This window comes from Bombina bombina, chromosome 6, assembly GCF_027579735.1.
Source record: "Bombina bombina isolate aBomBom1 chromosome 6, aBomBom1.pri, whole genome shotgun sequence".
Taxonomy (NCBI): domain Eukaryota; kingdom Metazoa; phylum Chordata; class Amphibia; order Anura; family Bombinatoridae; genus Bombina; species Bombina bombina.
The window spans coordinates 694,399,289-694,425,544 of NC_069504.1; the positions used below are offsets into that span (position 1 = coordinate 694,399,289).

Genomic DNA, 26,256 nt, shown 5'->3' on the forward strand with positions numbered 1-26,256 from the left:
TTGTTTTAAAATGTGTTATGCCTCTATATAAATCATGAAGGAAAAAATCTTGGTTTCATGACCCTTTAAAAGATATGTTCATGTATTTTGGCAGCAACATCTTTAGTGTCCTGAATAATGTCTTATACAAATTATTATGGTTGTTTATACTCCCAAAACAGGCTAACAAAAGACTCTCTATCTTTGTCATCTGTTTCTGAACCGATTTACTCTCTTTTAGAGCTTTCTCACTTTCCACACCTATCCACTTATTGTCTCTGCAAAAGGCTCATTCTCGCCATCTTCATCACAACTTATTTCCTGTATATTTTATTTACACCCTTCCCTATCTCTCAGCTTCTATTTGGCAGCCCCCGATATTAAAAATTTCTATTTGAACCTCTCTGTATATTCACTTTCTGGGTTCACGTCCCTCCTTCTCTGCTACACACATCTACTTTCTCATGTCGCCTTCTCCCCTTGCTTGCACTCTGTCACCAGGCAGCTCTCTGTGCTATAGGTCTTTATGTCACCATCATACACAAGCAACATCTTCACTCAGCCTCCTTCAAGGTCTGTTTACCCATGTGATCACAGGTGTCACGTGATCTGTCCTGACGTCATTAACCTATCAGCCGGATGGGAACGAGCTGCTACCCGGGGGACCAGGGGCAAAGGGGAGAGCGGTATGTATACAGCTCTCTTACAGCCGGTGACATGTCCGACCCTGTTGTATACTGGCCTTTGTGTGGTGGGTACGGGCATTGTGGATTCCAGTTTCTTTATGGTGGAGTATTATATACCTGACTTCTATTTGTTATTGTTTGGAACTGACCTGTATATATTACATATTATTATAATGTGTATGTATATTTAGGGCATTGCATCTTTATTTTATTGTTCGTTGCTTATGCGATAAATGAAACTAGGGTTACTTGTAATATCCCTTCATTTTGTAGAAGGTATATTTTTATGTAATGTTCTTTATTGTATGCATATCATTTTTATTACACAATACCTTAGTGTACAAGGTTTTGCAACCAAACTAGGATGTTTACTCCCTGGAGAAAGAGGATCATTGTTTTTGTGTGAATACGAAGCCAAGGTGCACACTACATAATGTGTGTATATATAGGTGCATAATGTGTGTATATTATATATAATTATAGACATAAAAAACTTCCCCTGTGTCCTTATTGTAATTGTTATTCTTTGTTTTTAAGGTGCACACTACATAATGATGTATTTATTAGGTGCACGCTACATAATGTGTATATATTAGGTGCACACAACCTGTGTGTATATATTAGGTTGCACGCTACATAATGTGTATTATTAGGTGCACACAACATGTGTGTATATATTAGGTGCACGCTACATAATGTGTATATATTACGGTGCACGCTACATAATGTGGTATATATTAGGTGCACGCTACATAATGTGTGTATATATTAGGTGCACACCTACATAATGTGTGTATATATTAGGTGCACACTACATAATGTGTGTATTTATTAGGTGCACACTACATAATGTGTGTATATATTAGGTGCACACTACATAATGTGTGTATATATTAGGAGCACTCTACATAATGTGTGTATATATAGGAGCACACTACATAATTGTTGTATTTATTAGGAGCACACTACATAATGTGTATATTAGGAGCACACTACATAATGTGTGTATATATTAGGAGCACACTACATAATGTGTGTATATATTAGGAGCACACTACATAATGTGTGTATATATTAGGAGCACACTACATAATGTGTATATATTAGGTGCACACTACATAATGTGTATATATTAGGTGCACACTACATAATGTGTATATATTAGGTGCACTGCACACTACATATGTGTATATATTAGGTGCACACTACATAATGTGTGTATATTAGGTGCACACTACATAATTTGTGTATATTAGGTGCACACTACATAATGTGTGTTATTAGGGTGCCACCACTACATAATGTGTGTATTTAGGTGCACACTACTAATTGTGTATATATTAGGTGCACACTACATAATGTGTATATGTTAGGTGCACACCCCACATAATGTTCTGTATATGTTAGGTGCACACCACATAATGTGTGTGTATATGTTAGGTGCACACCACATAATGTGTGTGTATATGTTAGGTGCACCACCACATAATGTGTGTGTATATGTTAGGTGCACACCACATAATGTGTCTGTATATGTTAGTTGCACACCACATAATGTGTCTGTATATGTTAGGTGCACACCACATAATGTGTCTGTATATGTTAGGTGCACACCACATAATGTGTGTGTATATGTTAGGTGCACACCACATAATGTGTGTGTATATGTTAGGTGCACACCACATAATGTGTGTGTATATGTTAGGTGCACACCACATAATGTGTGTGTATATGTTAGGTGCACACCACATAATGTGTGTGTATATGTTAGGTGCACACCACATAATGTGTGTGTATATGTTAGGTGCACACCACATAATGTGTGTGTATATGTTAGGTGCACACCACATAATGTGTGTGTATATTATGTATAATTACAGACATAAAAAACTTCCCTGTGTCCTTATTGTGAATGTTATTCTTTGTTTTTTAGGTGCACACCACATAATGTGTGTGTATATTATGTATAATTATAGACATAAAAAACTTCCCTGTGTCCTTATTGTGAATGTTATTCTTTGTTTTTTAGGCGCACACTACATATGTGTATATATTAGGTGCACACTACATAATGTGTGTGTATATATTAGGTGCACACTACATGTGTATATATTAGGTGCACACTACATAATGTGTGTATATATTAGGTGCACACTACATGTGTGTATATATTAGGTGCACACTACATGTGTGTATATTAGGTGCACACTACTTGTGTGTATATATTAGGTGCACACTACATGTGTGTATATATTAGGTGCACACTACATGTGTGTATGTATTAGGTGCACACTACATGTGTGTATGTATTAGGTGCACACTACATGTGTGTATATATTAGGTGCACACTACATGTGTGTATATATTAGGTGCACACTACATGTGTGTATGTATTAGGTGCACACTACATAAGGTGTATATATTAGGTGCACACTACATAATGTGTATATATTAGGTGCACACTACATAATGTGTATATGTTAGGTGCACACCACATAATGTGTGTGTATATTTAGGTGCACACCACATAATGTGTGTGTATATGTTAGGTGCACTCTACATAATGTGTGTGTATATTATGTATAATTATAGACATAAAAAACTTCCCTGTGTCCTTATTGTGAATGTTATTCTTTGTTTTTTAGGTGCACACCACATAATGTGTGTGTATATTATGTATAATTATAGACATAAAAAACTTCCCTGTGTCCTTATTGTGAATGTTATTCTTTGTTTTTTAGGTGCACACTACATATGTGTATATATTAGGTGCACACTACATAATGTGTGTGTATATATTAGGTGCACACTACATAATGTGTGTGTATATATTAGGTGCACACTACATAATGTGTGTGTATATATTAGGTGCACACTACATAATGTGTGTGTATATATTAGGTGCACACTACATAATGTGTATATATTAGGTGCACACTACATAATGTGTATATATTAGGTGCACACTACATAATGTGTATATATTAGGTGCACACTACATAATGTGTATATATTAGGTGCACACTACATAATGTGTATATATTAGGTGCACACTACATAATGTGTATATATTAGGTGCACACTACATAATGTGTATATATTAGGTGCACACTACATAATGTCTATATATTAGGTGTACACTACATAATGTCTATATATTAGGTGCACACTACATAATGTCTATATATTAGGTGCACACTACATAATGTCTATATATTAGGTGCACACTACATAATGTCTATATATTAGGTGCACACTACATAATGTCTATATATTAGGTGCACACTACACGTGTGTCTATATATTAGGTGCACACTACACGTGTGTCTATATATTAGGTGCACACTACACGTGTGTCTGTATATTAGGTGCACACTACATGTGTGTCTATATATTAGGTGCGCACTACATGTGTGTCTATATATTAGGTGCGCACTACATGTGTGTCTATATATTAGGTGCGCACTACATGTGTGTCTATATATTAGGTGCACACTACATAATGTGTATATTGGGTGCACACCACATAATGTGTATATATTGGGTGCACACCACATAATGTGTATATATTGGGTGCACACTACATGTGTGTGTATATATTGGGTGCACACTACATAATGTCTATATATTAGGTGCACACTACATAATGTCTATATATTAGGTGCACACTACATAATGTGTGTGTATATATTAGGTGCACACTACATAATGTGTATATATTAGGTGCACACTACATAATGTGTATATATTAGGTGCACACTACATAATGTGTATATATTAGGTGCACACTACATAATGTGTATATATTAGGTGCACACTACATAATGTGTATATATTAGGAGCACACTACATAATGTCTATATATTAGGTGCACACTACATAATGTGTATATATTGGGTGCACACTACATGTGTGTATATATTGGGTGCACACTACATGTGTGTATATATTGGGTGCACACTACATGTGTGTATATATTAGGTGTACACTACATGTGTGTATATATTAGGTGCACACTACATAATGTCTATATATTAGGTGCACACTACATAATGTCTATATATTAGGTGCACACTACATAATGTCTATATATTAGGTGCACACTACATAATGTGTATATATTAGGTGCACACAACATGTGTGTATATATTAGGTGCACACTACATAAGGTGTATATATTAGGTGCACACTACATAATGTCTATATATTAGGTGCACACTACATATGAGTATATATTATGTATAATTATAGACATAGAAACTTCCCTGTGTCTTAATTGTGAATGTCATTCTTTGTTTTCATCTTCATGTGCATATTGTGTATGTGATTATGACTTACTATCTTCAATTCGCAGGTGATCATTTGTGACATGTCCATAATCTGCATTGCCAGTGTCTGCTAATGGTTTGCTGCAGATCCCCCTTAACGGACTACTCATCCCCACCCCTTACCCCCCGGACGCTCCTCACTAATGACCGGTTGGATTATCCTCCCTATCAGCCTGTCAGCGTTCTCCATCCCTGGGATATGGATTGTGTAAGGATTTTTTAAATAGATTAATGTGAGGAATGTAGAATATGCATTATTAAAGAGAGAAGTTTTTCATCTGTTGGTGTAGTAGAAATATTATATGCAGGGGAGCACCACATAGGATAATTGTATATCAATTCACCTACACAGTAAGCCATCTAGTAAAAGCAAGTGGTTGCTGAATTTTTGGTACATCTTTAAAAGGACATGCAAGTCAACATTAAACCTTCATGGCTCAGACAAAATATGGAGTATTAAAGGGACATTTTCATTTTACTTCTATTAAGTTTTTTATTCTCTTGGCATCCTTTGTTGAAAAACATAACTAGATAGGCTCAGCAGCAGCAATGCGCTACTGGGAACTAGCTGCCGATTGCTGGCTACACTAACTTGTCTCTTGTCATTGGCTCACCAGATGTGTTCCATTTGCTCCTACTAGTGCACTCCTGCTTTGGACTTGACTTTAGCAATGTCTTTAATCACTTTGCAAAAGTTAAACACACAGTTATATGCAAGTAACAGTGCAATCATAAAATGTTCTGTCATACTGTAGCATTTTCTTATTGCTCTTTTATGTCCCTTTTTAAAGGGACAGTCTAGTCTAAAATAAACTTTCATGATTCAGATAGGGCATGTCATTTTAAACAATTTTCCAATTTACTTTGATCACCAATTTTGCTTTGTTCTTTTGGTATTCTTAGTTGAAAGCTAAACCTAGGAGGTTCATATGCTAATTTCTAAGCCCTTAAAGGCTGCCTCTTCTCTCAGGGCATTTTGACAGTTTTTCACCACTAGAGGGTGTTAGTTCATGTGTGTCATATAGATAATTTATAAATAGTAAGTGTAGCGCCCTATGGCTAACCCCTATGCTTCTTTACAAGTGATTTTCCCCAAAATCACTAATAGGTTAAAAGACTAAAAAAGGATATTGGTAGTGCAGGAGCGCTAAAAAAGCTCTAAGGGTTATATGGAATAATGAAATGAACCAGTTTTTAAATCACAAATATATGTGGAGTTTTATTGTATAAAAGATATATATATGTGTACACACCCTATCATTTAGGGACGTCTCCCTTTACAGTACTGTATAATTATCAAAACAGAATCAGAATAAAAACATAATAATAAAAACTGTATCAATATTTTGTAAGAATTGGTTATGTATAACAGATCTCTAAAATATTTTCTCAGAATAAGAACGATTGTATTAAAACAATATATATATATATATATATATATATATATATATATATATATATATATATATATATATATATATATAAACTCTGCTATTGCTGATTGTTCCACCTTAAACCAGATTTTTGAAACTTGTGTCGGAAAAAACTTTCCATGCTCAGATTTGGAGAGTTTCAGTGTATCTTTAAATTGGCGATTTAGATACAATTAAAAGTACATAGTTTCCTCTAGGAATCAAATGCCCATATTTTGTATGAATAAAAGTCAGTAAGAGGTTCAGTTTGGCTTACCGGATCTTCTGGCACTTAACAGTGCCTGATTGCAGGATCTTTTTCTTACCGGTTTACTTTTACAGCTGTTTTTTTCGATGTCTCTCTTACCCCTTTTAATTTATGTTGTTCCACAGTTGTCTTTAATATGAAGAGGAGGGTCTGCTCTGTTGGTAGATAGCTGAAGGTAAACTCCTGAATGTCAGCGGTTGGAATCTCTCTGTTGGGTAGCGTCTCTATTTGGAAATCCCAGTGCTGTGATGCACGCTGTTAACGTGTATGCCAGAAACTATGGCTGTTGAAGGAAGCAAGCAAACAAACGGCCAGATCATGCAGGGTGCTTTTAGGTCACTTCTCCAGATTTTAGGATAGGTGCTGTTGTAGAAAAAACGTCAACGCGTTTCACCAGCAGGCTTTATCAAGACGTATATCTCTGTGTGTTGTTCCGGTTTTTAAATACCCCTCTTTTCCTTCCTATTAGTTACTTGATTTTCCGGTTTGATCTGGCTTTTGGACACAATATAGGTGTAGCAAGATGGCTGAGTTTCTGTGACACCGGAATCTTTTATACAATAAAACTCCACATATATTTGTGATTTAAAAACTGGTTCATGTCATATAGATAACACTGTGCTCGTGCACGTGAAGTTACCTAGGAGCAAGCACCGATTGGCTAAAAAATTTCTTTCATGATTCAGATAGAGAATACAATTTTAAACAACTTTCCAATTTACTTCTGTTATCTAATTTGCTTCATTCTCTTGGTATATTTTGTTGAAGAAGCAGCAATGCACTAGTTAACACATTGGGTGAGCCAATAACCTGAGGCATATATGTGCTGCCACCAAATAAGCAGCTCCTGCGCGCCTACCTAGGTATTCTTTTCAGCAAAGGATAGCAAGAGAACAAAACAAATTAGATAATAGAAGTCAATTGGAAAGTTGTTTAAAATCACATGCTCTGTCTCAATCATGAAAGAAAACATTGTGGGTTCAATGTCCCTTTAAGGAGCAGGAATGAAAACATAAATATGAAATAATAATTTCCTGTTTTGTGTGATGAACACTGCAAGGTGTGGGATATGGCTAAATGTTACTGTCTCTTCTTCTTCTTTCCTCTCAGGTACGCCATGGCTGTGATGAACCATCATGTGTGTCCTGTGGAAAATTGGTAAAGACTAACATAACACAATATATATGTTAAAGTTACAAATGCCTGTGATCATGGTATTATATATATATATATATATATATATATATATATATATATATATATATATATATATATATATATATATATGTATGTATATGTGTGTGTTTATATAACCTATGAAATACTTGAATATAATACAGAATGTGTATGTGGCACTTGGTAATGCAGTGCTCTGCAGCTACAAATACATTGGGGACGCCCACAATTCTGGTAAAATTTAGGAAATGTTTTATAAATGTTTCCATAGTGCCACACTACTCTGCAGTTGTATTTGATTTTATCCTCTGGCAAAGTTGCATTATTATATGTTGCTATATATTAAAATAGTGTATGAGTACCTAGTGTATTAAATCTGTTTTTCACAGGACATACAATCTAACGTGCACAGATGACAACTCAAAGCATGGAAGTCCCAAATCATGTTGTACACTGGAGGATGTCCCTCTCATCAGGTAAGCCATGCAAACTCTACTTGCCTCTTAGAGCACAGCCTTGCATCCAAAGAGTTGTTGCACGTTTGCTACATGTTGTAACCTAAGTTAGCATATACTAACTCCCCAATATTCTTTCACTGGCTTACAGCCCTGCTATGTGGCTTATTTCCTTTTCATGTTTGACACCACTCACAGATCTTTTAACCCTTTCTGCTTTGAAACCTTTCTTGGTTGTATATTGACAACAAGATGTTCTATATATGATGATGATAATGTATTCTTTCTTACTATTTTTTTTGTAGCAAGTGTGGGACATACCCTCCCGAGAGCTGTCTCTTCAGTCTGATTGGGAATGTTGGTGCATTCATGGGTGAGTGCACTCTTTCTGTCCCAGCTTTTTTTTTTTTTTTTTAATGAAAGTTTTCGTCCTTGTGCTACCCATCCCACTGCACTCTCCCCATCCTGCCAGTCAGCTTTTTCTTCTAACCATCCTACCTCTCCAGTAGCAGAGCTTAGGTACTCGCATAACGCCAGGATGTACCAAATGCAATCTGAGACAGTAGTTGGGGAAAAGGGGCAATGAGTAAAGTGTATTTTTAGCACATAATTAGAAATCTTGCAAAAATTAGAATAAGTAGTAGTAGAGGAGGAGGAGGACAGGTACCTATGTGCTGTGTATGAACTAGTGGGATTCACTTTGGAGATTAGTTAATAATAGTTGTGATATAAATGAGTGTTTAGTGGGTGATTGGTGCACTTAGTAGGTGTGTTCCGTTATAAGAATATATAAAGCTTCATTTGGGAGGTGGTCTGCTGGTCTGAGGAATGGACACTGTTTTGTCCCGAAACGTTGCTATTTCTAATAAATTTATACTTGAAGTTGGCCAAAGTCCAGTGAGTGCTTACTTTTGGATATATATATATATTAGAGCTGCAACAACTAATCGTCATAATCGATTATGAAAGTAGTTGTCAATGAATCTCATAATCGATTAGTTGGTTTGCAATTAGTTGGTCTGTGCACAACACCAGCTGCTTCACTCCAATGAACTCCTGCAAATGGTATTGTGTTTTATAATTATGTCCTTAGCCTAAAGGACGTCTGCAGCTTTTTCAGGACAATATAAGTTTACAACTACCCCTGGCTTATGTGCAACCTAAATATAATAGGAGTCATCATTTGGATTGTTTATATTAAATCAGGTGATTTGGGACTATGCTTTGCATGATATAGTGCTGAGCCTGTTATTTATACCTAGCCCCTCGATTGATGGGAGTTATTTAAATTGATGTGCACTATTATCTGTTTGCACAATTATTAGCGGAGCGCTTGCTATTGCTGATTATATGTACTGTATAAATAAATGTGTACGGCGTTGTCCTGTTATTGATATATAGTCCTTAGCGCTTTTAATTTGTTTGTTATTGTTTTATATTTCTAATCAATTGTGATATGTACCAGATTCAACCTTTATAAGTATATATCTGTTATTTTTAGAGAAGACTAGATATTTTCCCCTAACCTTATAGCTGGTTATTTACCATTGCATATAGATATTCAAGATATTTTTTTTATGTTAGAATGAAGTCAAGGGTTATTTTATTGAGAGGCCCCTTGCCAAGGTGGAAGTTCTACCTCTTTTCAAACAGTTTTTAGTTTTGTTTTGCTTAATTATAAAACTGTGCTCTGCTGCTTTAGAATTGGACAAACAGTTGTGTTAATGTAAACTTTTAGTCTGAAGTTTATATTTGTAACACTCAGTATGTGGATTTTATTTAAAATATAGGAAACAATTATTTATTCTTTTTTTTTTATCTGATTAGTCGATTAATTGAAAAAATAATCGTCCGACTAATCAATTATGAAAATAATCGTTAGTTGCAGCCCTAATATATATATATATATATATATATATATATATATATATATATGTATGTGTGTATGTGTATGTGTGTGTGTATATATATATATATATATATATATATATTAGGGGTGCCTAAAATAATCGATTCTGCGATGCATCGCGATGCAGCCTGTTAACGATGCTGCATCGATGCAGTGCAGATCAGAATCGATTCAGGGGTGACATCATCGCGCAACGTCACGTGACCCCGCCTCTCTCACATAGCAGACGAGCCGACAGCATTTGTGTCAGGATTAATCTGGTTACAGCCCCCAGCTACACCACATCAGGACTTGCTGTGCACTCTGCGCAGATATCTGACCCAGAGAGCATTACCAATAGACCTCCTCTCACATGTTCCGGTCAGGAATTTTTATGACACCTATCCTAAAGAGCCGACAGCAGCCTCATGTAAACAGTGAATCTTTTCTTGTATTATAGATTCACTGTTTACTGTTGCGGTCTCTGCTGCATGTTTCCTCTCTGTCAGACCCCTAGCCCAAAGGAGCATTTGAGGGTTGCTATTAGATACAGCAAGTCAAAAGTTTTACAGCAACCCTCAAATGCTCGTTTGGGCTAGGGATCTGACAGAGGAAACATGCAGCAGAGACCGCAACAGTAAACAGTGAATCTATAATACAAGAAAAGATTCACTGTTTACATGAGGCTGCTGTCGGCTCTTTAGGATAGGTGTCATAAAAATTCCTGACCGGAACATGTGAGAGGAGGTCTATTGGTAATGCTCTCTGGGTCAGGTTTCAGATGTCTGCATGTACTCTGTGAGAATGTTTGAGTGAGTACACTGCTGCTGGTTTTCCTTTGTAAAATAAATCTACACATACATATCTGTGCATATTGTAGCATTATGTTTATAAGTGCTCTTCCATCTTACACAGTTGTTTAAAAGATTATTATATATACACACACACACACACAATATATATATATATATATATATATATATATATATATATATATATATATAGTGTGTGTATGTATAGATCTCTCTCTCTCTCTATATATATATATAAATAAATGTGTGTATGTGTGTATATATATATAAGTGTGTGTGTGTATATATATATATATATATATATATATATATATAAAATATGGAATAGAACAAGATCATGAAAATCATAGGCAGTAATCGTGATGCATCGCGATGCATCGTAGAATCGAATCGTATCGAATCGTTACGATGATAATCGTAATCGAATCGTGAGACAAGTGAAGATGCGCAGCTCTAATATATATATATATATATATATATTTAAATGTGTTTACCCTTTTGATCTTTTGTTAAATGTATATATATCTATACTAGCTGTTTCCCGCACCTTCACTCGCATGGATTTTGTGATTTGGTACAATTGTTTTTAAAAGAGACATGAGGTTTTTTTTGTCCTAAATCTACGAAATATAATGTACAGGTTGATGTCTGAACGTAATAACAAAAAATTGCAGCAGCACCAGAAATCAGTTCAGTATTTATTCAAGTGCAACAAAAATAAGAGCAACGTTTCGGACAATGTTGTTTTTAATCATGCATGATTAAGGACAACATTGTCTGAAACGTTGCTCTTATTTTTGTTGCACTTGAATAAATACTGAACTGATTTCTGGTGCTGCTGCAATTTTTTGTTATGACGTTATTTATGGGGCTTGGGTGTGAAACCTAGCAGCTAGCACAGGAGACACTGGTGCTGAATTACCTTGTTTGCACTTGATGTCTTAAGGTAATAAGCAATGTTTATTGCAGACGTTAGTCGGGGCGTATGGCTCCAAAACGAAGATAGTTGTTCCATTGATATGTGTCCAGAATGAGACAGACAAAACGAGACCACTCGCAACGACGTGCCCTCACATGTGTACCCATTCGGCACATTACAAATATGTTGTTGTTGTTGTTATTCTGTTTACAATTACTTTAATATTAAATTGTAATTATATATCATGACTCAACTGTCAGATGTGAAAAAAAAGTTATTATTTTTTTAGTGATATCCATATCTTGAGGACTACTGACGTTAGAAGCAAAATTAGCTATATCAGACATCACTGGGAATATTATTATTGTTTTATATATTTATAGCAGTTAAGAGCAAGACATTTGGCATGTAATCTTTATAATTCAGATTTTAAATTATAATTTTTACTTTTCTAACATCTTTGTTTTTTGAGCTATAGGTATCCCCCTTTTCACCCCCCTTAAGTGGATTTTCGGGAAATGGTAAAACACGTTTTTCTTTATTTTTAAAGGAGAATCTAAATACCAATTTTCACGTCTGTAAGATGTTTGGGTGTTGAGATATAGGTATCCTCATAAATCACCCCCCCTTTTGTTAGAGATATCCATATCTTAAGAACTACTGATGTTACTTTATAATGAAGATTTTAATTTATAATTTTTACTTTTCTAACATTTTTCAGTTTTTTGAGATATAGGTATCATCATAAATCACCACCCTTAAGTGGATTTTTTTATTTTTAAAGGAGAATCTGAATACTAATTTTCACGTCTGTAACATTATCGGTTTTTGAGATATAGGTATTAATATAATTATTATCGGTTGTTTGTAGCGCGCCAACAGATTCCGCAGCGCTATAAACAAAGGCGGAGTAGGTATCCTCATAAAAAAAAATCACCCCCCTTTTTTTTCACCCCCTTAGGGACGTAATTTCCAAAAATCCTTCCTTAGTGGGTGCCTACGTCCTAAAAACAACTTACCTTCCAAATTTCACGTTCCTAGGTTAAACGGTTTGAGCTGGGTGTTGATGAGTTTGTCAGTCACCCAGGACGTATATATATATATATATATATATATATATATATATATATATATATATATATATATATATATATATATATATATTGTGTGTAATTATTATATTTTTTTTTTCCCCCTAATCCTTATATGTATCTAATTCATATTTTCTCTTCCTCAGTTGTGATGATCTGCTTGCTGAGGTTCAGTCAGGTCATTGAGCTCAGTCACAGTTCCTGGCTTAATACTGTTGCTCTGATCTCAGGCTGCACCAATGCAACAGGGTTGGTCATGGTGGGTAACTTCCAGGTGAGCATAATCCTCTATATAGTGTTGTGCATCAGTATTCTGTGCCTTTTATAATGTACAAGGAGTAAATTTACTTGCAGCTTTTGAGACTTTGCGCTACAGGCTTACATGAGAGAGATTTAAAGAAGCAGTTCCTGTATTGTCTCAGAAGCACCTCAGAAGTGATGTAGATTAATCACCCCAAACAAGCGATTTTGGGGTGATTGATAGGCCCTGCTCTTGTGTGAGTTTAGTGGGAGCATGGTTGCACAAGGGATCTTGTGTTCAATCCTACATTTCGCCACGCAATGCTTCTTTGCAAGTACAGATTGCAGGGGTACAGGTTCTCTGCTTGAGAACTTGTCCGCCTGCAGCCTGAGTGTGTACATAATGACTTTTAATGGGTAATAAAACTGGGGAATGTCAGGAATGCTGAGTAACTCATTTATTCTTTCAAAAATTGTATATTAGCACTGCAAGGCCCAATAGATATGCAATGGACCAGCATTGATGATCTGTTTATATAGTTATCAGAGAAAACATAGTTCTTACAAACTCTTTATATCTAATTCCAATAGGTGGATTATGCCAAGAGTCTGCATTATATTGGAGCAGGGGTGGCATTTCCAGCCGGCTTGCTCTTTGTATGCTTGCACTGCATCCTCACCTACCATCTGGCGGTCAGCGTACTGGACTTCTGGGTCGGACATTTACGTGTTACTCTAACCATTGTGGCCTTAATATCCCTCGTCTTGAGTATCCTTTACAGCTTCTTATTGTGTAAAAAGCAGGTACCAATTTTTCTGTTAGTAGAATCACTGTGTGAAGGCGTTAAGCAGCGCCTTTTTATTCAGGACAGTTATCCTGGTGTATACCGGGGAGCCAACACTATGGGCCTGATGATCTAAAGCTCTCCACAAGATTATTGAAGAAGTCTTGTCAGTTCTACAAGGTCCTTAAAACAAAATTTGACCTCGCTCTGCAGGGTTCTGAATGTGAAGGAGACACACATACATCACAAGATAACCATAGAACCCTAAAGACTGTGTGATTTCTCTCCATGCCAGCAAGCTTTTAATGACTGGGTCCTATGTGCCTTCATAAGTTTCGTTTGGCTTTGCAAGTTAAAGGGACTCGAAACCCAACATTTTTCTTTCATGATTCAGATGGAACATGTACTTTGAAACAAATGTCCAGTTTACTACCATTATTTAATTTGCTTCATTCTCTTGGTATCCTTTGAAGGAGCACTAATGGGAGCTAGTTGAAAGCCAATGACAAGAGGCGCATATATATGCAGCCACTAAATCATCAGCTTCTGAGCCTACCTAGGTATGTTTTTTTTAACAATGGATACAACAAGAATGAAACACATTCACTAATAGAAATACATTGGAAATGTGTTTAAAAGTGCATGCTCTATCTGAATCGTGAAAGAAACAACAAAGTACTGTCTAAAATCTATAGTATGTTGCATTATTTATGACATTTTCATCATGCATACAAAACACATGTAGAAAACGTTTTTTGATTAAAAAAAAAAAAAGTTAAGTGAAATTAGTTTACATTTAAGTGAAAAAGGATAATAGTAGTCACACAGAAAAACACTGGTAAATCCCCTCAATCCCCAGAAGTTTGCATTTAGTCACAAGGGATTATCCTATATAATAAAAGGCCAAGTATGTTTGTCCGACGCAGTCACGTGCAGTAGAGACTGTGCGGGACAAACATACCTGGCCTTAACCCCTTGCTGATCATTAAGCCCTTAAGAACCTGGCCTCTCTCTGCCGCAATCTTGCTAAAAGTAACGAGATTCGCTACTTCTGCATGCCCCACGAGTGGGGCAGTACAGAAATAGTCTTGCAGAGGTACCGAAGTAGAGGGAGACACTCTGTGTCCCTCTCTGCATCGGGCAGCACTGGTGCTGATCGTTGGTGGTGTGGGAGGGTTAGGAGGGAGGCGGGTGGGCGGCCCATCGCTTGAGGGGGGCGGGAACAGGTGGGACCGCTACACTACAGAAAAAATATATGCTAAGAGCGGCAGGAAGGTGGGAAGGGAGAGGAGACGGTACAGGGGGATCCTAGAGTGGAGGGGGGAAAAAAGGCTAGGGAAAGGATCTTGGAGGGGGACATTTTGGCCCGTATACACAGGCTTTAACACTAGTATCTTTATGAATAAACAGTGGGGTATAAATGGGTAGTTCAATGCAAAATCACTGGTAATAATATGAAGGATTAACAGTCAACATCACTGCAAGTAAAGTCACTTGGTGAATTTAATACAATAAAACATACATTTTATTTAATAAATAAAAAGAGAGAAGCGCTCAACCTGGGAACGTACAATAGCATAATAGCTTTCTCTATGGCTAGTTACCACCCTAGAAGCAGCCTCTTTTTGCTCAATATGTGCCTTTCACAGAGAAGAACTTTCCTGTAGCATATCAGTCTGATCCTGACTTAACAGTGCAGTCCAGCCCCGAAATACCAGCAAATCCCTCTCTGAACGAAACGGCAAAACCCCAGACGTACGTTTCAGCCTATTGTGTGCCTCGTCAGTGAGGTGCAGCCATATCCCTCTAGGCACACTCCACAACGGGTCCACGTCTGGATTCCCGCATCACACTTAGGGAGACTTCCCTAAGTGTCAAAATTTGCATAAATAAAAAGAGAGTAGCTGGACTGACCTTACTTGGCGGGATCAGACTGATAAACGTCAGGAAAGTTTTCCTCTCTGAAAAGCACACTGGTCTAAAAGAGGCTGCTTCCAGGTGGTAAATCGCCAAAGAACTAGCTGATGAGCTGCTGTTCGTTACTGGTAGAGCATTTATCTCTTTGTATGCAAATTAATATGACCCTGGGGAAGTCTCCCTATGGGTGATGGAGGAAACCAGACGTGGACTCCTTGCCCAGTGTGCTTAGAGGAATGTGGCCGCACCTCACTGATGAGTCACATAGGAGGCGGAAACTATCATCTGAGGTTGTCATGTTCCTTGTTCAGAGGAGAATTGCTTGGTATTTCAGGGCTGGACTGACCTTACTTGGCGGGATCAGACTGATATACTTCAGGAAAGTTTTCCTCTGTGAAAAGCATACTGGTCTAAAAGAGGCTGCTTCCGGGTGGTAAATCGCCAAAGAACTAGCTGATGAGCTGCTGTTCGTTCCTGGTACAGCGCTTCTTTCTTTGTATGCAAATACATTTTAAGTCCATAAAAACTTCACCGCAATAACATGTTAACAGGTCTGGTGCTTTTAGCACTATCTGACACGTTCGCACACCACTTTCTCAAACAGGTGGCAGAGATCAATTATATATCATAATATTAGTTATTCAGAATTCTCCAACGGATATCTGTGTATTTTATATTAGTTAAAAATGGTGTATAAAACTAGTCCAGATATTACATTTAATAGTAAAGAGTTGCCGTATATGCAATCATACGCTGCCCCTTATCCCATACTGCTGTTGTACCAAATCCAGAATACAGGCCAAGAATAACTATCCAGAAATCGGAGAAAATCCAAAAGTCTAAATACAAAAGCCTGGTAAATCAGTCTGACTTGTGTTGCTGCATTATCCATGAATGTAAAGCACGCAGAGCTGGTTAGTAACTTTGATACATTGATTGTCAGCTTTCTCCTTGTTATGTAACCGGTCTCATTTTAGCATACTGTTAGAAAATTAGACGTTTGTTTGCAAATAAAAAAAAAAATAATGAAAATACATAAAATGGACAATTGTACATATCATAAACTATTTACCAAAAATGACATCACCGATAAATTAAAATATTAATATTATTCCATCTTTTAATGCAGCAACTTCCTATATGACCCTCCAAAAACATACGAAACATTAGAAAAAAAATATGAAGAATATGAAAGAACAATAATAAATAAGGTAAATAGTACCTAACAAATACAGCACTGAATAAGGTTAAAAAATCATCGTCAATTACTGTTGGGAATATCACTCCTGGCAAGCAGGAGGAGGCAAAGAGCACCACAGCAAAGCTGTTAAATGTCACTCCCCTACCTACAATCCCCCAGTCATTCTCTTTGCCTGTAGTGGAAGGAGGAGGAGGTGAAGTTTAGGTGTCTGATGAGAAGTTTTCTTCAATCAAGATTTTTTTTTTTTTTTTTTAGCAGAGTAAGCTTACTATGTTCTTTTCTGGGGTCTATCCTATTCTAGTCTACATCAGTCTCTTCAGTAGGGCAGTGGTGGCTTTTAAGCACTTGAGAACTTCCTCAATCCTCACTGCGTTTTCTCAAGAATCTGCTGCCCTAACTAGAAAACCTGAGTAGGTTTACTCAGTTTTTCTTTCTTCACAAATCCATGTGAGGTGCTGCACCCTCTCAAACCAGGTGAGCTGTCCTGCTGCCGGACAGCACTTTCAGGTAAGTGCCATTTTAATTTTCTTTTGCAAGGAGATTGCTGGCACTTGTTACAACTAAAAGCTGTCTTATTTAATATGGGACTTTATTAAACCTTAATGTTTGGGGTTTCTTTAGGCAGTTTGGGCATTGAGACTGTGATGTGATTTATGGTGGCTCAGTGTGTTATAGTAGTTTTTATACTTTAACTTTTGGTCATGGAGATTACGGTTGTAAGCTGGGGGTTTTTTTCTGCAGTTAGGGCTCTGTAACTGCTCTATATTTAAAAATGAGCTGCAGGACAGGTAGGCACCTCCAGTAAAGCTACTGAGGTGTATAGGTAGCCTGAGGTCTATTTGGTTTGTTGCGCTAACACACATTTCTATTTAAAGTCACAGTACACATTTATTTTTTATTTTTAAATAAAGTATTTTTACACGTTATCCTTATTACATAAGATGGATCAAGAGGCTTTTTAAACCATTATCCCAGGCGAAGTTGCTGCTTGTCAGTTATGTTTTGATGCTCAGGTGGAACCCCCAGTTCCTTTTTGTTCCTCATGCATTGAGAGAACTTTAAGTTATAGAGAAAAAATATTTGACCATGAGCCACCATTATCCCAGGCAAATGCTGTTCAGGTGTCTCCTGTTGCAGATATGCCGCAGCTTTCTCCTCAAGCATCCCAACTTTTTCAGTCTCCACATAGAGTGCCCTGTGTTTCCTCTTGCAATCCTGTAGGACATTGCTCCCAGGTATCCCTTGCGGTATCTGAGGCCTTGTCAGCTTTCCCCATGTTGCAGGGAATGCGTAAAAGGAAATTTAAGGAAACAGTAAGGTTTCTGATCAAGTTCTGGCTATCCAGAGTGTCCCTTCCCATAAGCCTGAGAAAGAAGACATGTCTTTAGCATCTGAGGGGGAAATCTCAGACTCAGACAGTGTAATTCCTTCTTCTGATGCTGAAGTGGTATCCTTCAGATTTAAGCTAGAACACCTTCACTTATTACTTAAGGAGGTTTTGGCTACTTTGGACGACTCCGATACAACTATTGTAGTCAATCCTAAAAAGTCTAGTAAATTGAACAAATACTTTGATGTTCCCTCCGCGGTGGAGAATTTTCCGGTTCCTGACCGTGCTGTGGAGATTATTGCTCGAGAATGGGAAAGACCTGGTATTCCCTTTTCTCCATCTCCTATTTTTAAGAAGATGTTTCCTATAGCGAATTTTATTAAGGAGTTGTGGCAGACGGTTCCTAAGGTAGAAGGAGCGATCTCCACTTTGGCCAAGAGGAATACTATTCCCATAGAGGATAGTTGTTCTTTTAAAGATCCAATGGATAAAAAATTGGAGGCTTTACTAAAAAAAGATGTATGTCCACCAGGGTCTACAATGGCAACCAGCAATGTGTATCGCCACTATTACCAGCGCTGTGGCTTACTGGTTGGATTTCTTCAGATGGATACCCCTCTTGATGAGATCCAGGATTAAGGCTCTCAAGTTAGCCCATTCCTTCATTACCGATGCTACCTTACAAGCCCCTTCCTCCAAGCAAGATCAAGCCAAGCCTTCCTGGAAGCCCAACCAGTTTCGGAATAAGGGAAAGCAATCTAAAAAGCCTTCAGTTGATTCAAAGTCAGCATGAAGGGTTGGCCCCCGATCTGGGAGCAGTTCTTGTAGGGGGCAGACTCTCTCTCTCTTTTTTCCGAGGCTTGGATAAGAGATGTACCGGATCCCTGGGCGGTGGACATTGTCTCCCAGAGATACAAAATAGACTTCAAATCTTTTCCTCCCAGAGGCAGGTTTCTCCTCTCCAGATTATCTGTAGACCAGATAAAAAGCGAGGCGTTCTTACATTGTGTCAAGGACCTTGCCACCCTGGGGGTAATAGTTCCAGTTTCCTTTTCAGGAAAGAGGTCTGGGATTTTACTCGAATCTGTTCCTAGTTCCCAAAAAAGAGAGAACGCTTCGACCAATCCTAGATCTAAAATGTTTAAACAAGTTTCTCAGAGTGCCATCCTTCAAGAAGGAGACTATACGCTCCATTCTTCCCTTGGTACAAGAGAGTCAGTTCATGAAAACCATAGACCTAAAGGATGCATACCTTCATGTTCCCAATCACAGGGACCATCACAAGTTTCTGAGATTCGCCTTTTTGGACAATCATTTCCAGTTTGTGACCCTTCCATTCGGCCTTGCAACAGCTCCCAGAATTTTTTCAAAGGTTCTGGGGGCAATTTTAGCTGTGCTTCGATCTCTGGGCATTGCAGTGGCACCTTGTCTGGATGACATTCTGGTTCAGGTGCCATCTTTTCAACAAGCAAAATATCATATGGAGATCTTGTCTTTTCTTCGATCCCACGGATGGAAGTTGAATCGGGGGGAAAAAAAGTTCTCTGGTTCCAGCTACAAGGGTCTTTTTTTTGAGGACCATAATAGACTCCCTGTTAATGAAGATTTTTGTGACAGAGGTCAGAAAAAGATTTTCGACTCTTATCTTGCCCTTCAGTCCTCTCCACGGCTGTCAGTGGCTCAATGTATGGAGGTAATCGATCTGATGGTGGCTTCCATGAACATCATTCAGTTTGCTTGGTTCCATCTCAAACCTCTGCATTTATGCATGCTCAGACAATGGAAAGGGGACTATACGGACCTGTTTCCACGTGTAGATCTAGATCAGGCGTCAATAGACTCTCTTCCATGGTGGCTTTCTCAGGATCATCTCTCCCAGGGTACTTGCATCCGCAGAATCTCCTGGGTGATTGAGCCCACAGATGCCAGCCTTGTAGGTTGGGGAGCAGTATGGGGCTCGTTGAAGGCTCAGGGCTTATGGACCCAGGAGGAGTCAGTCCTACCCATAAACATCTTGGAGCTAAGAGCAATCTTCAATGCTCTTCTGGCCTGGCCTCAGTTAGCCTTAGCCCGGTTTATCAGATTCCAGTTGGACAACATAACCTCAGTGGCCTACATCAACCACCAGGGGGAACTCGGAGTTCCTTGGCCATGACAGAGGTGGCCCAAATTATTCAGTGGGTGAGATCCATAACTGCTGTCTTTTTGCAATCCACATCCCAGGAGTGGACAATTGGGAAGCGGATATTTTGAGCAGACAGACTTTTCATCCCGGGGAGTGGGAACTTCATTTGGATGTGTTTTCCAGCTTGACTCTCAAGTGGGGGCAGCCGGAGTTGGATCTCATGGCTTCTCGTCAGAATGCCAAACTTCCGAGATACGGCTCGAGGTCAAGAGATCTGCATGCATTTCTGATCGATGCTCTGGCAGTTCCTTGGAACTTCAGTCTAGCATACCTGTTTCCTCCGTTCACTCTCCTTCCAAGATTCATTTCTCGAATCAAGCAGGAGAGGGCATCTGTAATTCTCATAGCCCCGGCGTGGCCTCGCAGGATTTGGTATGCAGACCTAGTGGAAACGTCATCCTTGCCACCTTGGAGACTGCCTCTGAGGAAGGACCTTCTACTTCAGGGTCCCTTCCTTCATCCAAATCTCGTTTCTCTGAAGCTGACTGCTTGTAGATCGAATGCTTAGTTTTATCTAAGCGTGGATTTTCAGAGTCGGTCATTTGAGACCTTGATTCAGGCTTGTATGCATGTGACTCGCAGGATTTACCTTAAGATCTGGCGTAAATACTTGTATTGGTGTGAATCCAAAGGATACTCTTGGAGTAGAAAAAGTATTCCTAGGATTTTGTCCTTTCTCCAGGATGGTCTGGAGAAGGGTTTGTCGGCAAGTACTCTAAAGGGTCAGATTTCGGCATTGTCTGTTTTGTTACATAAGCGCTTGTCGGATGTACCAGACGTGCCATTTTTTTGTCAGGCCTTGGTTAGAATTCGGACTGTGTTTAAACCTGTTACTCTACCATGGAGTCTTAACCTTGTTCTTAAAGTTTTACAACAGGCTCCGTTTGAGCCTAGGCATTCTTTAGATATTAAGATGTTATCTTGGAAAGTTTTGTTTCTTGTTGCTATTTCCTCTGTTCAGAGAGTTTCTGAACTCTGCTTTACAGTGTGATTCCCCTTATCTTATATTTCACTCTGATAAGGTGGTTCTGCGTACTAAGTTTGGTTTCCTGCCCAAGGTTGTTTCGGTCAAGAATATTAATAAGGAAATCTTACCTTCTTTGTGTCCTATTCCTTCTTCTCACAAAGAATGCTTGTTGCATAATCTGGATGTTGTGCGAGTGCTAAAATTTTATTTGCAGGCAACTAAGGACTTTCGTCGGTCTTCTGCAATGTTTGTTTGCTTTTCTGGGAAACGCAAGGGTCAGAAAGCTATGGCTACTTAACTTTCCCTTTGGCTGAAGAGCGTTATTCGCTTGGCATATGAGACTGCTGGACAGCAACCTCCTTAGAAAATCACAGCTCATTCCACAAGGGCTGTTTCTTCTTCCTGGGTCTTCAAAAATAAAGCTTCTGTGGAACAGATTTGCAAGGCTTCAACTTTTTCATCTTTGCACACTTTTTCCAAATTCTATAAATTCGATACTTTTGCCTCGGCTGAGGCTTCTTTTGAGAGAGAGGTTCTTCAAGCAGTGGTGCCTTCTGTTTAGGTTCCTGTCTTGTCCCTCCCTTATCATCTGTCCTCAGGCTTGGGTATTGATTCCCAACAGTAATTGATGATGATCTGTGGACTCATTGTGTCATTAGAAAGAAAACAAAATTTATGCCTACCTGATAAATTTCTTTCTTTCTTTACACGGTGAGTCCACGGCCCGCCCTGTATTCAGACAGTTTCTTTTTATATAAACCTCTGCACCTTGTGTTACTTCCTTTCTCTCCTTTCCCTTTGGTCAAATGATTGGGGGATTGTGGGTAGGGGAATGATATTTAACAGCTTTGCTGTGGTGCTCTTTGCCTCTTGCTGGCCAGGAGTAATATTCCCAACAGCAATTGATGATGATCCGTGGACTCACCGTGTCAAGAAATAAATATATTTATCAGGTAAGCATAAATTTAGTTTTTTTATTTCATGATACAGATAGAGAATAAAAATTTTAAGTAACTTTACAAATTACTTCTATTATCTAATTTGCTTCATTCTCTTGGTATCCTTTGTTGAAGAAGCAGCAATGCACTACTGTGAGCTAGCTGAACATTTTGTGAGACAATAACATGACTTGTGTGTGTGGTGGCTATACATACACATACACACACACACTCCGCTCCTGAGCCTACATAGGTATCCTTTTTTCAACACGAGATACCAAGAGAACAAAACAAATTAGATAATTGAACTGAATTGGAAAGTTGTGTAAAAGCAAATGCTCTATCTGAACCATTGGGGAACAAATGTGAGTTTCTTGTCCCTTTAACTGTCATCAGAATGTTAGTGATGCCTAGCATGTATTTTATCTCTGGTTGTTGAGGCCTTGTGGTCTGTGTATATTTACATTTGAAGATTTGCTGCTCTCTGTGTTTAGGTTGCTTCCTGTGTGGTTGTATTGCAGTAGCTATTCTGCTTTCTTCATTCAGTAGTTTGTTCAGAGCCTTAACAGTATCTCAGGTGGAGTTTTTTTTATCCAGGACAGCTTCCTCCTCCAGCATTTAGCTGCTATTTGCGAGTGGATTTTTGTTTTAGACATCTTGGTCTACTATGGAACTTTCGCCTATGAGTTTGGTTCGGTCTCCACTGACACGTTGGTGGCCGCTCTTCAGAGCACCTCAGCCCGCAGTTGCAAAACTACAGGAAGCAGCAACACCGCAACCCACCTCAACTGTAACCCTGAGCGGATTGCCATGATTTAATTATGAGGAGAAAGGTGGAGGGGACAGGGCTCCCTCTACCTCTCTCCCAATTATGAACACTCAGGAAATTTAGCTTTATTCTTTTTCTTTCCATATGTTTTTTTTTTTTTTTTTTTTTAATTTTTACCAAATCGATATTTAAGCCAATTTTTAAACCTTTTTGCTATTGTAATAGCCTGCAGCATCTTTGCTTTGCTGGGCACTTTGTTAGCAAAATACTTAAAAGGGACACAAAAACCTCAGTTACTTTTCAGCTCATTTACAACTGCCCCTCATTGACTTGAGAGAGACCAGAAAAGAAAAACAGGATTTTTTTTTAACCTTAGATAACTGATTTACAACATGACAGTGCCCATTACTAAAATTAAACAATCTTTTCTCTTTTTTCTTAAAAAAAATATATATATATACACACACTATTATTGTTTTAAAAAAAGCACATCTGCATATTATTCCAAGGCTACTATTTCTTTTGAATATATCATATCTAGCATTTTTCAGGGTTTAATGTCCCTTTCAAAACAAACAAAAAAAGTATTTACAGTGGCTCACTTTTTCATGTATATTTTAATGTGTAACCATTTTTCTTGTTATATATATATATATATATATCTATATATATATGCGTGTGATTTGTGTATGTATAAATGAGTGTGTGTGTATGTGTGTGTGTATGTATGTATATATGTAGATATATATATATATATATAGATATATATATACACACACACACACAATTTTTTTACATTTTTTTTTTGAGAATATATTTTTAAGCATATCTGATAAGACACCAGGTGGTCATTTTGGAGTACTGCATATGATAGGGAAACAAAACAAAATACTATATTGGTCTGAATCAGGCACATACTGTAATATATGCATGCTTTAAAATTGTTGCATATAAATAACTTTTTTTTATACAACAAAATTGTATCAATGTCTTAAATTTTATAGTGTTTTATTTACTGTTTAAGCAGTGTGGCACTTTTGCAGGTAGTGATACAGAGTTGTTTTAGGTAAACAAAATGTTCAGCTAAGAACTATGACTGTTATGTTACTTTTTGTTTATTTAAAAAGATGGAAACAAAGAAAGAAGTCATAAAAAAACCTCCATGAGAACTTGCATGTTATAGCCATAAGTCCACTGCAGGGCCTGTACTTTTCTTTATTATGTAAACCAGGAATACCAGCAGGTCATAAATACATTTAATAGGAAACAAGACTAATTGGAATGTAGAATTTTTTATGCATTTTGCATTACACCAGCTGACCCAGACTAGTATTAATTCAGATGGCAGAATACTTTGAAAATATCCATCTGATGTTGACACACTCCTGTAAGGATGTAGTTTTATATAGCTTTCTAATTTTACAGTAATAATAAACTTACTGCACTGTATAACAACACAAATTGTTCATAATCATCAAAAACACTGTTAGAATATAATACTGAGCCTCACTACACTGCCAGTACACTTTTTAAACCATGTGTGCAGATACTTTATATAAATGAGTAATTAAAATGCATTGCATAATCTTTTTATATCTTTATATATATTATAATAGTGTTATGTGTTTATATGATATAGTTAGTTCAAATTACCTCACAGAAGTGCCATGTTTATTCTGCAGGCAACTGCTGTCTATTTTAGTATATTTAATTATTTTTGGAGTGGGTGGGGTTAGCTATCAATTAATAAAAGATTTGCCAAAAACTCATATAAATCCAACATTCCATTGCAATAACCAGCATTCTCTGCTGTACCCCAGAATGACCACTAGATGTCGCTACATAAGCCAAGCAGGCTGAAACTGAATTTGCAGCGCTAACATCACCCACCCAAGGTCATATTTCCACAAGCCTTAAAAGAAAAAAAACTTTTTTCTTTTTCTAGAGACTGTTGCTGCTCAGTGTAGAAGGAAGTAGCCTTCCTGTCTAAAGATGTTTTACCAATGTCTCCACTGCCACTTACTAACCCTGTACAGGAAATATCGTATTAACAAGCAAAGTCAGAATTCCAGTTTCCCCTGTTGCTAAGGGGAGCTAAAAGTTCACACTGCTCCATAAAAGATAGGAGCTTAGTGTTAAAGGAAAGAGAATATTGGACATTGGTTGTTTTTTTTGTTTTTTTTTGCAATAAAAATAAATTATTATGCTTGTGATTGTCATTAATTTTCTATATATTGAAATTATTTATTTTTAAATTGTCATTAAGCTCAAAATTAAATCCAGCACAATATGACTAATTAGGCATACTAAAGTACATTAAAGTTTAAATTGCAAAGGCAAATTGTGCATTCATTCCTATTGTCCCAAGAGGCTACAGTGCATTTTCTATTCTTAAAGGGACACTGAACCCAAATGTTTTCTTTTGTGATTTTGATAGAGCATGCAATTTTAAGCAACTTTCTAATTTACTCCTATTATCAATTTTTCTTTGTTTTCTTGATATCTTTATTTGAAAAAGGTATCTAAGCTTTGTTTGGGGTTCTTCTGGACAGCACTTTTTTATTGGTGGATAAATTCATCCACCAATCCGCAAGAACAACCCAGGTTGTTCACCAAAAATGGGTCAGCATCTAAACTTACATTCTTGCATTTCAAATAAAGATACCAATAGAATGAAGAAAATTTGATAATAGGAGTAAATTAGAAAGTTGCTTAAAGGGACACTGAACCCAATTTTTTTCTTTTGTGATTCAGATAGCGCATGCAATTTTAAGCAACTTTATAATTTGCTCCTATTATCAAATTGTATTCATTCTCTTGGTATCTTTATTTGAAATACAAGAATGTAAGTTTAGATGCCGGCCCATTTTTGGTGAACACACTGTGTTGTTCAAGCTGATTGGTGGATAA

At 37.4% G+C, this 26,256-nt stretch overlaps 1 protein-coding gene across 2 annotated transcripts; it reads left to right on the plus strand.

Moving 5' to 3' along the window:
- The first annotated feature begins 685 nt into the window (after positions 1 to 685).
- Positions 686 to 25,552, plus strand: LOC128663461 (transmembrane protein 150A). 2 transcript variants are annotated; one of them, XM_053717798.1, is made up of 8 exons: positions 686 to 766; positions 5,020 to 5,201; positions 7,784 to 7,831; positions 8,239 to 8,325; positions 8,610 to 8,677; positions 13,161 to 13,288; positions 13,846 to 14,023; positions 23,155 to 25,552. In XM_053717798.1, the coding sequence occupies exons 2-8, from the start codon at positions 5,137 to 5,139 to the stop codon at positions 23,394 to 23,396; spliced, it is 816 nt and encodes a 271-aa protein (XP_053573773.1). In that variant the 5' UTR covers positions 686 to 766; positions 5,020 to 5,136; the 3' UTR covers positions 23,397 to 25,552. The 2 variants fall into 2 exon arrangements, with proteins under 2 accessions (XP_053573773.1, XP_053573774.1); XM_053717799.1 differs by having other exon boundaries at positions 695 to 730.
- The last annotated feature ends 704 nt before the right edge of the window (positions 25,553 to 26,256 follow it).

Bases quoted from the DNA above. Each gene is read 5' to 3' on its own strand.
- LOC128663461 (XM_053717798.1), top strand. From the start codon at position 5,137: ATGACCGGTTGGATTATCCTCCCTATCAGCCTGTCAGCGTTCTCCATC. The intron at 5,202-7,783 runs GTAAGGATTTTT...CTTTCCTCTCAG, and splicing joins ATCCCTGGGATATGGATTGT to GTACGCCATGGCTGTGATGA. The intron at 13,289-13,845 runs GTGAGCATAATC...TAATTCCAATAG, and splicing joins TCATGGTGGGTAACTTCCAG to GTGGATTATGCCAAGAGTCT.